The 13,609-nt window shown below is 44.7% G+C and overlaps 2 protein-coding genes across 5 annotated transcripts in view; one reads left to right on the top strand and one right to left on the bottom strand.

The window, feature by feature from the left end:
• The window catches only part of MAP2K2 (mitogen-activated protein kinase kinase 2), a 98,562-nt gene extending 86,873 nt beyond the window's left edge, over positions 1-11,689 (bottom strand). The window contains exons 1-3 of one of the 4 annotated variants that reach the window (XM_069962598.1): positions 11,500-11,669; positions 11,202-11,222; positions 6,912-7,011 (exon numbers count right to left, since the gene is read on the bottom strand). In XM_069962598.1, the coding sequence (XP_069818699.1) occupies positions 6,912-7,003 (92 nt within the window). In that variant the 5' untranslated portion in view covers positions 7,004-7,011; positions 11,202-11,222; positions 11,500-11,669. Of the gene's footprint in view, positions 1-6,911; positions 7,012-8,271; positions 8,489-11,201; positions 11,223-11,499 lie in introns of those variants that run through there. The other 3 variants (XM_069962599.1, XM_069962601.1, XM_069962600.1) reach the window with 3 other exon arrangements.
• The window catches only part of ATCAY (ATCAY kinesin light chain interacting caytaxin), a 211,983-nt gene continuing 209,383 nt past the window's right edge, over positions 11,010-13,609 (top strand). The window contains exon 1 of the mRNA XM_069962602.1: positions 11,010-11,056. Coding sequence (XP_069818703.1) covers positions 11,036-11,056 — 21 coding nt within the window. The 5' untranslated portion in view covers positions 11,010-11,035. The remainder of the gene's footprint in view (positions 11,057-13,609) is intronic.

Raw genomic sequence — 13,609 nt, 5'->3', positions numbered from 1 at the left:
ACAGTTTTTGTGGGTTTTTGCTAGGAAGATAGTTTCTATTGCGCCAAAGTGATAATAGTTAAAAAAAAAACTATACAAATGTGGTATCGCCGTAACCGTAGCGACCCAGAGAATACATGTATTATGTTATTAGTGACCGCCGATACGGATTTTTACGGCGATCACTAATAGGCTCTATTCTGCTGCTATCAGCTCTTTATGGCGATGGTGCAGAATAGTGCAGCGGCGCCGGTAATGCCCACAGCCCCCTCCTCTCAGCTACCGGAGGTAGCTGAGGGGTTGGGGCAGAGTGTGGGGTCAGGCCTGGCCAGTCCCCTCACCGGCGATCGCCGTTATTACCAGTATAACGGCGGCCACCGGTAACAGACATTGCCAGCGCAGCTGAACGCTTTCATCTATTCTCACCGTGAATCCACAGTGAGAGGAGATGAGAACATGTCCCCCCCTGTCCACAGAATTAACCCTAGTGACCTGGTCACTGACCCTCCCCTACCAGGGCGGCCATCTGATCCAAGATGGCCGCCGCCATCTCTGTGAACAGACTCTGTTCACAGTGATGGATTCCTAAAAATGATCAAAGCTTCATTCTCTCCACCACCGGAGGTGGCGGAGAGCATGGGGCATTGATCGGTGACCACCCGGTGTGGTCCCAGTACAAGTGATCAGCGGTATATACTATATACCACTGATTGCTTGTTCTAAATGGTGGCAGCACTTTTTTACGCCTGTCACCAAAGTCAAGTGCCCTGGATTACCCGTAAACACCCCGGATTACTTGTAAGCACCCCAGATTGCCCGTCACCACCCCAGATTGCCCGTCACCACCCCAGATTGCCCGTCACCACCCCAGATTGCCCGTATCCACCCCAGATTGCCCATAACCATTCCAGACAGCCCATAACCACCACAGATTGCCACAGACTGCCTGTAACTACCCCAAATTGCTCGCAACCACCCCAGATTGCTCGCAACCAGCCCAGATTGCCCGTCACCACCCCAGATAGTCAGTGAACACCCCCAGATTGCCCATCACCACCCCAGATAGCCAGTAACCACCCCTAGATAGCCAGTAAACACCCCAAGATTGCCCATAACCACCCCATAAAGCCAGTAAACACCCCATAACCACCCCATACAGCCAGTAAACATCACCAGATTGCCCGTAACCACCTCAGATTGACCGTAACCACCCCAGATTGACCGTAACCACCCCAGATTGACCGTAACCACCCCAGATTGACCGTAACCACCCCAGATTGCCCATAACCCCACCAGATTGCCTGTTGCCACCTCAGATAGCCAGTAAACACCCCGAGATTGTCCATTACCACCCCAGATAACCAGTAAACACCCACATACTGCCTGTAACTAAAATGACACTCCTTCTCTTCTAAGCCCCGCTGTGTGCCCATACAGTGGTTTATGCCCACATATAGGGTACCATTGTACTCAGGAGAACCTCCGTTACAAATTTTGGGGTGCTTTTTCTCCCCTGTTCCTAGTGGAATTGAGAAATTTCAAACCAAACAAACATGTTATTGGAAAAATTCTATTTTTTTTTTATTTTACGGTCTAGTTTTGAATACTTTCCTCCAATACCTGTGGGGTCAAAATGCTCACCACACCCCAAGATGAATTCCTTGAGGGGTGTACTTTCCAAAATGGGGTGACTTTTGGGGGGGTTCTATTCTGTATACATTACAGGGGCACTGCAAACGCACCTGGCTCTCAGAAACTTCTTCAGAAAACTCATGCACTGAAAATGCTAATTGGCGCTCCCTTCCTTCTGAGGCCTGCCCACACAGTGGTTTATACCCATGTATGGGGTACCGTTCTACTCAGGAGAACCTGCTTTACATATATTGCGGTGAGTTTTCTCCCCTGTCCCTCGTGAAATTGAGAAATTTCAAACTAAAAAAACATGTTATTGGAAAAATAATTTTTTATTTTTACTGTCTTCTTTTGAATACTTTCCTCTAATACCTGTGGGGTCAAAAAGGTCACCACACACCAAGATGTATTCTTTGAGGGGTGCACTTTCCTAAATGGGGTGATTTTTGAAGGGGGGTTATTCTGCTGACACTACAGGGGCTCTGCAAACGCACCTGGCACTCAGAAACTTCTTCAGCAAAATCTGAACTGGAAATGCTAATAGGCGCTCCTTCCCTTCTGAGCCCCACTGTGTGCCCACACAGTGGTTTATGCCCACATATGGGGTACCATTGTACTCAGGAGAACCTGCATTACAAAATTTGGGGTGCAATTTCTCTCGTTTATTATGAAAATGAGATACTTTAATCTTAACAAATATATTATTGGAAAATTTCTATTTTCCATTTTTTTCCGGCCTAATTGTGAATACTTTCCTCCAGCCGCTGTAGGGTTAAAATGCTCATTATACCCCTAGATTAATTCTTTAAAGGTGTCTAGTTTCCAAAATGGGGTCACTTATGGGGGTTTCCAGCATACAAGCCTCCTAAATCAACTTAAAAAAAGAACTGGTCCCTAAAAAAATCAGTTTTGGAAATTTCATGAAAATTTGATTATTTGCTGATACATTTCTAAGCCCCGTAACACCCTAAAAAAGTGAAATATGTTTACGAAATGAAGCCAGAATAAAGAGGACATATTGATAATGTGACTTCCTAACTAATTTTTGCCATGTGCCTTTTTTTTTTTTTTTTTTAGAAGCAAGGAATTTCAAAGTTCGTAAAGTGCAAAATTTTCACATTTTTCATTATATTTTGATGTTTTTCACAAAAAACACACAAGACAGTGACCAAATTTTGCCACTAACAAAGTACCATATGTTACGAAAAAACAATCTCAGAATCGCTAGCATACGTTAAAGCATCACTGAGCTATAAGCGCATAAAGTGAGACAGGTCAGATTTTGAAAAATGAGCCTGGTCATTAAGGCCCAAACAGGCTTGGTCCCTAAGGGGTTAAAGAGACTCTGTACCCACAATCTGTCCCCCCCAAACCACTTGTACCTTCGGATAGCTGCTTTTAATCCAAGATCTGTCCTGGGGTTCGTTCGGCAGGCGATGCAGTTATTGTCCTAAAAAACAACTTTTAAAATTGCAGCCCTATGCTAAACTGCCGTGGCCTAGAGTATCTGTGCCCTAACCATGAACCACCCCTCGGTCCCTACTCCCCACCCTCTTCATCATTAGGAATGGCAGGGTTTTACCTATTCCTCTGCAGTGAACACTGCACAGGTGCCTTAACGATCCAGCCCATGTGCGGTATTCACAGCTGATGAATAGGAGACAATCTGCCAGGAGCATTCCTAAGGATGAAGAGGGCAGGGAGTTGAGACAGAGAGGCGGTGCCAGCCTAATGCACAGACACTCTAGGCCACGCCAATTTGACACAGGGCTGCAAGTTTAAAAGTTGTTTTTTAGGACAATAACTGCATCACCTACTGAGCGGACCCCAGGACAGATCTTGGATTAAAAGCAGCTATCTGAAGGTACAAGTGGTTTGAGGTGGGCAGATGGTGGGTACAGAGTCACTTTAACCCCTAGACGACCCTGGACGTAGGGTTACGTCATGGAAGTCTGTCCCCAGACGACCCATGACGTAACTCTACGTCCTGGGTGTTTCTCCCGCTATGAAGCGCGCTCCGGAGTGGAGCGCGCTTCATAGGAGGTGGGGGCCGGCTGCAGTGAGCTGTCGGGACCTCACCGGTAATGACACGCTGCAGCCATCGCGCTGCTGCGTGTCATTAACCCCTTAAACGCCACGATTGCGGCGTTTAAGTGTAAGTGACAGGGAGAGTCCCCTGTCACTTACCGATCGGGACCCTCCTGCGGGGGTCCCGATCGGTAAAACGGACCGCCATAGGTCTCTCACCTGCCTCCGTGCGGTCCGATCGGCGATCTGCTACACTGAGCCTGCACAGGCACGCTCAATGAGCAGATCGCCGATAACACTGATCAATGCTATGCCTATGGCATAGCAATCATCAGTGTACAAATCAAACTAGTGTATGTAAAAGTCCCCCAAAGGGACTTCAAATGTGTAAAAAAAAAAAAAAAGTTCAAAACACTATTACACTACCCCAAAACCCCTCCCCCAATAAAAGTTGAAATCATCCCCCTATCCTATTATATAAATAAAACATATAAAAAAAAATAGATAAACATATAATATACCGTAGCGTGCGTAAATGTGCGGATTACCGATTTTATGTTACATTATATATTAAAAAAAAAATCAATAAAAAGTGATCAAAACATCCGATCTTCACAAAAACTAGAGATCATGGCGGAAATAATGACACCCCATACAGCCCCGTAGGTGAAAAAAATAAAACTGTTATAAGCGTCACAATAGGCCCATTTTATCAATATTTAATTGCCAAAAAAAAAAAGGATTTCATAAAAAAAATACATATATAACATTAGAGAATCTGTGTAACCTGCATATGGTTGTGTTCAGACTGACCTATAGAATAATAGTATCATGTCGCTGTTACCATATAGTGTGTTATGTAGACACAGGAACCCCCCAAACGTTACCATATTGCATTCTTTTTTACGGTTTCACCTATTTATATCTTCATAAATAATATATTTGGAATTCCATGATACATGTTATGGTAAAATGAAAGACGCCATTACAAAGTACAACTATTCCTGTAAAAAACAAGCACTTACATGGCTTGTAGATAGAAAACAGAGTGCTAGAGCTCGTAGAAGGGGAGGAGGGAAAAACGAAAACACTAAGATCAAAATTTGCGCGGTCCACTGGGTCATTTTGGGCCTGGTCCTCAAAGGGTTAACTATTAAATATTGGATCCTGACAGGGTACATAATCCTGGTGAAACAAGCCACTATAAAAAGGGAATCTTAAAAAAAAAAAAAAAAAGTTATTAGGGTTTCTTAACACTTTGAGGACCAGGCCCAAAATGACCCAGTGGACCGCGCAAATTTTGATCTTAGTGTTTCCGTTTTTCCCTCCTCCCCTTCTAAGAGCTCTAGCACTTTCAGTTTTTTATCTACAGGGCCATGTAAGGGCTTATTTGTTACAGGAATAGTTGTACTTTGTAGTGGCGTCATTCATTTTACCATAACATGTATGATGGAATTCCAAATATATTATTTATGAAGATATAAATTGGTGAAATCGCAAAAAAGAATGCAATATGGTAACGTTTGGGGGGTTCCTGTGTCTACGTAATGCACTATATTGTAACAGCGACATGATACTATTATTCTATAGGTCAGTCCGAACACAACCATATGCAGGTTACACAGATTCTCTAATGTTATATATTTTTTTTAAATGAAATCCTTTTTTTTGGCAATTAATTATAAATAAAATGGGACTATTGTGACGCTTATAACGGTTTTATTTTTTCACCTACGGGGCTGTATGGGGTGTCATTTTTTCCGCCATGATCTCTAGTTTTTATTAATACCATATTTGTGAAGATCGGACGTTTTGATCACTTTTTATTAATTTTTTTATATATATATATAATGTAACATAAAATCGGTAATCCGCGCACTTTTTTCCCTCTTTTCGTGTACGCCGTTTACCGTTCGCAATGACGCTTGTTATATTTTAATAGATCGGACAATTACGCACGCTACGGTATATTATATGTTTATTTGTTTATTTATTTTTATATGTTTTATTTATATAATGGGAAAGGGGGGTGATTTCAACTTTTATTGGGGGAGGGGTTTTGGGGTAGTGTGTTAGTGTTTTTAACTTTTTTTTTTTTTTACACATTTGAAGTCCCTTTGGGGGACTTTTACATAGATTAGTTTGATTTGTACACTGATGAATGCTATGCCATAGGCATAGCATTGATCAGTGTTATCGGCGCTCTGCTCATTGAGCCTGCCTGTGCAGGCTTAGTGCAGCAGATAGCCGATCGGACCGCAGGGAGGCAGGTAAGAGACCTCCGTCAGTTCGTTTTACCGATCGGGACCCCCGCAGTGTAAGTGACAGGGGACTCCCCCTGTCACACTTAAACGCCGCGATCGCGGCGTTAAAGGAGTTAATGACACGCGGCAGCGCGACCGCTGCAGCGTGTCATTGCCGGTGAGGTCCCGGCTGCTGATTGCAGCTGGCCCCCACCTGCTATGAAGCGCGCTCCGCTCCGGAGCATGCTTCATAGCGGGAATAACACCCAGGGCGTACAGTTACGCCCTAGGTCGTCTGGGGACAGACTTCCATGGCGTAACTATACACCCTGGGTCGTCTAGGGGTTAAAAGAGTGCTATCCACCGCAATGCTTTTACCCTGCTAGCGTACATTTTTCACACAATGCAAAACGATTTCTTTCCTAGGTAAGTGATGCACATGCAGTCAGCTGCCTACATGATGTTAAAGAAAGCACGATCGTCAGACTAGGTCACCTTTTCCACTGCTTAATGGTTCAGGTCTGGCATTCACTTGCAGACAGTATTGGAAGTTGATAAGGTTCACCATGGGAACTCAAGTGTAAAGCTATCCAGTAAGCTGCAATATACTGTGTGTTCTGACACCTTTCTGTCACAGCAAGATTACCTTTTCAGGAATTTGGGCTACGGTAGCTCTTCTGTGAAATCAGACCAGACAGGTCACAATGACCCATCCACCAGCTGTCCTTCCTTGGAGCAATTTGGTGGGTATTCACCAATGCATGACTGGAACACCTAGTAGGACCTGTAATACTGGATTTGGTCTAATTCAATAGTCTGGTCCTTACAATTTGTCATAATTTTTTTTCACTCGCTGCCTAATATATCTTACCCCTTCACAGGTTCCACTGTAACAGGGTAATTAAATGTCAACTTACTTCACCTGTCAGTGGTTAAAATTTTATGGCTGTTCAGTATATGTTTAGTTACATACTATGTCACATTCAGGCTTTGACATTGATGGCATTAGTCATTTCCGTTAGCTCTTACTCAGATGATCCATCATTTGTCGGAGAGGGTCCTTCAGTTATTGTTGGTGCTATGTTCAGTGCAGGTAAAATTGGCTTCTTTTTAGCTGGCATGTTACCACCTACAAAAGAGGGGAAAAAAAATTGTGACTAAATTAGCTCAACAACAGGATAAGGGATCTAGCTGTACAGCTGGCAGCGATAATAGGCCTAAAGCTTGCTGCACCAGCCACCCAAGCCCTTCTAAGGAAGCTTTATGGTTTGCGATCCACAGGGTCCTTAACGGAGTACTCTGGCGCCTCTCCCTTCCCTCCAAAAATAAAAACAGGAAATATACCTCCCATCCCTCCGGTGATGATCGCCGTTCGAATTTCCCGCCATCTTCAGCCGCCATCCTCCCTTCCGGGCACAGTGAATGGAAGATAAAAGGCATGCGCACCGGCAGCTTTTTCATTGGCTGGAGCGCATCACATGGCTTTTAGCAAGCTGAGCAAGCTGGAAGCCATGTGATGCATTCCAGCCAATGAAAAGGCTTCTGGCACCAGCAGCCTTTTCCTCTCCCATGCACTCCCAACCAGGCCCGTCCCCTGCTGTGACCACAATCGACCGGGGGGCGGGGGTGGAGTTTGGGACCGGGGACAGACCGCTAATTAACACACATTATAAAGTTATATACCCTTGTAATGTGTTTTAATTAAGCGGAAAAAGGAAATCGCCGCACTAAACCCTTTAGGGTGCGTTCACACCTACAGGATCTACAGCAGATCTGCAGCAGATTTGATGCTGTGTTCAGTTATTTAAATGAAATCTGCTGCAGAAAATCAGCTGCAGATCCTGTAGGTGTGAACGCACCATTAAAGTGTATCGTAAAGTGCTGTTTTAAAAAAACTTCAAAAAGTTTGGATCACTCAAGGTCCATACTAACCGGGAGAAGGATCAGGGAGAAGACCGCACTGTAGCGCCTCCTTTGCCTACTCTTAGTTAGGAAGAGACATGCTCCATGGGAGCCAATTATAAGTCCAACTTTTTTTTTTCTAACTCAAAGCAGAGAGTGGACCCTGCGGCTGCAGTCTTCTCACTGCTTGTTCCCTCGATTAATGCGGGTCTAAACACTCAAACTTAACAAAATTTGGGAATAATTGACTTTTTTTTTAGACTTTCTCAATTCTCTATCAATAAGGGCAGCTACAGTTTTGTGAATAAAAAAAAAATATTTTTCCTCCAAGCCCCCAAACATACTTGTTAACTTTAGGTTCTTTTATCAGAGTCGTCCGGCGAAAATTTATATTAAAGTATTGTATTGTCCCCCAAAAAATATACAAATCACCAATATACACTTATTACAGGAAATGCTTATAAAGTGCTTTTTTCCCTGCACTTACTACTGCATCAAGGCTTCACTTCCTGGATAAAATGGTGATGTCACGACCCAAATCCCAGAGCTGTGCGGGCTGTGGCTGCTGGCAGGGGGTCACTGAGGGACACAGAGCACTGAACGGAAACTGAGAATCCCTCTGCCATCATCCTCTCCAGCAGATTTTCGCTGGATTTCTCCTTTAACCCCGTAAGGACAGTGCCAATTTAGATTTCTGCGTTTTCGTTTTTTCCTCCTTGTGCTTAAAGTGACTCTGTACCCACAATCTGACCCCCCCAAAACTGCTTGTACCTTCAGATAGCTGCTTTTAATCCAAGATCTCTCCTGTGGTCCGTTCGGCAGGTGATGCAGTTATTGTCCTAAAAACTACTTTTAATCCTGCGGCGCTGTGTCTAACGGCCGGGGCTTACATTTGTATATGCATTAGGCTGGCACACCCTCTCTGTCCTTCCTCCTCACCCTCCTCATCATTAGGAATGCTCCAGGCAGATTGCTTCCTATTCCCCACCTGTGTGCATAATGAACATGGGCTGGATCGTTAATACATCTGTGCAAAGCTCAAGCAGCAGTAAATGTTCCTGGATCATTCCTAATGATGAGGAGGGTGGGGAGGAAGGACGGAGAGGTGGTGCTAGCCGTTAGACACATCGCTGCAGAATTAAAAGTTGTTTTTAGGAGAATAACTGCATCACCTGCCGAACGGACCCCAGGACAGATCTTGGATTAAAAGCAGCTATCCAAAGGTACAAGTGGTTTGGGGGCGTCAGATTGTGGGTACAGAGTCGCTTTAAAAGGCCATAGCACTTGCAATTTTTCACCTAGAAACCAACATGAGCCCTTATTTTTTGCGCCACTAATTATACTTTGCAATGACAGGCTGAATTTTCTCATAAAGTACACTGCAAAACCAGAAAAAAATAAATGTGTGGTGAAAAAAAAAACTAAAATAAACACATTTTGTTTATTTGGGGGGTATTCGTTTTTACACCGTTCGCCCTGGGGTAAAACTGACTTGTTATATATGTTCCTCAAGTTGTTACGATTAAAACGATATGTAACATGTATAACTTTTATATTATGAGATGGCTTGTAAAAAATTCAAACCATTGTTAACAAATATATGTTCCTTAAAATTGCTCTATTCCCAGGCTTATAGCGCTTTTATCCTTTCGTCTATGGGGCTGTGTGAGCTGTTATTTTTTGTGCCATGATGTGTTTTTTCTATCGGTGCCTTGATTGCGCATTTACAACTTTTTGATCACTTATTACAATTTTTCTGGATTTGAGGCAACCAAAAATGCGCAATTTTTTTTACTGTGCGAGATCAGGAATGTGATAAATTAATGGTTAGGGCGATTACGCACGCTGCTATACCAAACTTGTTTTTTTTTTTACACTTATACTAGAAGCCCCCCTGGGGGACTTCTAGTATAAGTACACTGATCTCTCATTGAGATGTATGCTGTATAGTTATAGAAGCAATTGAGTGCAAAGCCAGGATCAGCGCCATTACGGCGCAGACACCCGGCTGGTACAGACGCGTGGATCGCTCCTCCGGGACAACGTCCCGGGGGGGGATCCACCCAGCTAGGGATCGGCTGCATCTGATTACTTAATTAGCGGGCACGGTGATCGGACCGTGCCCGTTAATAGTCACAGTCCCGGGCTACACGCGGCACCGCTGTAAAGTCCCTTAACGACCGCAGGGCTGCCCTCTGTCCCCGCTCATTTTTGGCCTAAAATGAAATGATGGGAGAATGAAGTATGAAGGTGTGAGCGTAGTTATATCTACAAGCTAACTGTGCGCTTTGAGTTTACAGCGAAATCCTGTGCGGATCCTGGTAATGTGAAGGTCTATGTAAGGTGTTACTTATCCGCAGCATACATTACCTGCTCGGCGCTGCGGCTGTGTGTGAGGCACCCGGCTCCCCTCGCTCCCCTGCTGTGCACTGATTGGCTAATGGGAAACAGGGAGCCTGGGGGGGGGGGTTGTTAAAGGGTCGGCTTATGTATCCGCAGTGGAATGAAAATTCTGCTGCGGATATGTAACACCATAGAACCGCTGTGGATTCGTTAGGTGTGAAGCTACCCTAAGGGTGCGTTCACAAGTACAGGATCTGCAGCAGATTTCATGGCGCAGATTAGATTCAAATCAAATCTGCAACTTCAAATTTGCTGCAGATCCTGTACGTGTGAAACCCTAAGTCCCGGGCCAGCCAGGGACAGTAGACCCATCCCCAGTGCTCCAAAGCGCCCGATTAGCCTGTGGATATAACTACTAAATACACAGAAACAGCACTGAGGATAAAGGTAAGAGACATACCTTCATTCTCAGAACCCTATTTTTTATTTCCCACCTAAAGATATTTGTGGGTCATTACCAGTGCAGGAGCGGTCACTGGTTAATGGCTACAACTGCAGTATACAGCATCCCAGCATTGCCAAGATCTTTGGTAACTGGTCCCAATAGTGAAATAGAACACTATTGGAATAAAGAGCTGACCTTTCATAACTGGGGATTACAGAGGGACACTGTCACTGGCAGCTTTTAGAGAAAGGCTATGCTGGTGGAGCTGACAATAGGTTAGTCATTTACATTTGTATAAAAGTGAGACGCACAATGTGCACGAAGTCACCACCTGGAAACCAACCAGGAAATGAAGATCGCTCATGTGGTGAATGGGTCTAGTGACAGTCCAGGGTGAGCCCGCTGCTGCCCGTGTATGACAGCACAGCCAGTGCCTCACAGCACACTGTAGCCGCCTCTCCTCATGCTGAGGGAATATCCTGAGGTAACAACCAGTAACGTCCGCAATGCTCTCACCCCTGGACTGCCAGACCTAACAGGACACATAACTGCACACATTCTCCTTTACCCGCACTCCTTCTAAGGAAATCTAGGTCTGCTCTGCCATTAAACACAGTAGAACACAATACCTCTAGCGCTCACCCGAGTTAGGCCCCGTTCCCACTGAGCAAAGCTAGCGGAATTCCGCGACGGAATTGTCCGCCGCGGAATGCCGTTAGCCTCCCGCTCATAATGGGACTCTATGGGAGGCGCGCGCTGCTGCTCTGTCCGCGCTGAAGAATGAACATGTTCATTCTTCAGCGCGGACAGGGCAGGAGCGCTCGCCTCCCATAGAGTCCCATTATGAGCGGGAGGCTAACGGCATTCCGCGGCGGACAATTCCGTCGCGGAATTCCGCTAGCTTTGCTCAGTGGGAACGGGGCCTTATGCTTCTACTTCCGCGTCAAGCCGCGTCCATAATCCGCAGACTAGATGAGGCCGCAACTCTAGACCGTGGCTCTGCGGCCTGCTCGCTCCGGGCACAGCAGTGTACCGCCAAAGTAGATTACCTGACGATATCAATGTGTGTTTCCATCTCACTCGGGGGCGCGCACGCACTGCTGGGAGCTTCTTCCGCTTTCTGGGTCCTAGCGCCGGCGTCTGTAATGGCGACCAAGAATGGAATGACTGCAATACGTTTAACGTAATATATTTATGCGGGGCCCATTTTAAATAAATGGCCCGTTAGGGGAATGTTTTGAGGTAATACCGCACTTGCAGGATTCATACTGCATGAAAAACTCTTATATACTGCTGCCCATCCATATAATATAAGATACTTACCTCTCTTCACTCCTCCAGTGTCCTCCTTCAGCATATTGCCCCCCCCCCCCCCCCCAGAATGCTTACATCCAGGGGCGTAGCTAGGATTCATGGGGCCCCATAGCTAAAAACAGTATGGGCCCCATGACAATATAAAGTACTTATATTTAACTCCTTAAAAACTGAGCCAATTTTCATTTTTGCACTTTTATTTTCTCCTCGTGTTTAAAAGGCCAAAGCGCTTAAATTGTTTTACCTACAGACCACACAAGCCCATATTTTTTGCGACACCAATTATACAGACTTAATTCTACCATAAAATATGCTGCAAAACCCCAAAAAAATATTTGTGCAGTGAAAATGAGAAAAAAAAGTGCAATTTTTATTTTGGGTGGTTTCGTGTTTACGCCATTAACCCTATGATAAAACTGACATGTTATCTATGTTCCTCAAGTCAGTACAATTACAACAATAGGCAACTTGTACAACTTTTTGATGGCTTTTAAAAAATTAAAAGTTCTTCAAATTTCTCTATTCTGAACCTTGTAACACTTCTGTTTTTGGGTCTATGGGGCTGTTTGAGGTGTCATTTTTTGCGCCATGATCTGTACTTTCTACTGGTAGCTCAGAAACTTTACAGAGAGAAGTTATTTGTACTACCACCAAGTATAGTCAAGCCTATCTACTCCAGGTTTTATCTGCAGCTCATTAGCATAGCCCCGCCAACCTACTGAAGCTTCCAACACTAAGGGCCCTATTCCACAGTAACGATAATCGGCCGGATCTGCCCCATTTGGCCCGATTCGGCCAATTATCGTTTGGTGAAATAGAGAGAACGATCAGCCGATGATCGTGTCATCGGCTGATCGTTCATTTAGGGCCAGACCTTAAATCATCGTTCCCCCACCGCGCATCGCTACGGTTGAATAGCGGTGCGTGGCGGGCGACCGACGATTTGACAAGCAGCATCATCATACATTACCTGTCCAGGCTTTTTGGCGCTGTCTTCATCCCCGGGTTCCTGCGCGCTCTATCTTCAGAATGCGCTATAAGCATGGGAATAGAGCAATTTTAAGGAACATATATTTGTTAACAATGGTTTGAATTTTTTACAAGCCATCTCATAATATAAAAGTTATACATGCTACATATCGTTTTAATCGTAACAACTTGAGTAACATATATACCAAGTCAGTTTTACCCTAGGGCGAACGGCGTAAAAACAAATGCCCCCCAAATAAACAAAATGCGTTTATTTTTGTTTGTTTTTTCACCACACATTTATTTTTTTCTTGTTTTGCAGTGTACTTTATGAGAAAATTCAGCCTGTCATTGCAAAGTATAATTAGTGGCGCAAAAAATAAGGGCTCATGTTGGTTTCTAGGTGAAAAATTGCAAGTGCTATGGCCTTTTAAAGCGACTCTGTACCCACAATCTGACGCCCCCAAACCACTTGTACCTTTGGATAGCTGCTTTTAATCCAAGATCTGTCCTGGGCTCCGTTCGGCAGGTGATGCAGTTATTCTCCTAAAAACAACTTTTAATTCTGCAGCGCTGTGTCTAACGTCCGGGGCTTACATTTGTGTATGCATTAGGCTGGCACCACCTCTCCGTCCTTCCTCCCCACCCTCCTCATCATTAGGAATGATCCAGGAACATTTACTGCTGCTTGAGCTTTGCACAGGTGTCTTAACGATCCAGCCCATGTTCATTATGCACACAGGTGGGGAATAGG

The sequence above is a fragment of the Dendropsophus ebraccatus genome, chromosome 3 (genome assembly GCF_027789765.1).
Source record: "Dendropsophus ebraccatus isolate aDenEbr1 chromosome 3, aDenEbr1.pat, whole genome shotgun sequence".
Classification (NCBI taxonomy): Eukaryota; Metazoa; Chordata; class Amphibia; order Anura; family Hylidae; genus Dendropsophus; species Dendropsophus ebraccatus.
Note: the sequence above shows the minus strand (reverse complement) of the source record. Positions and strands in the feature narration are given on the sequence as shown.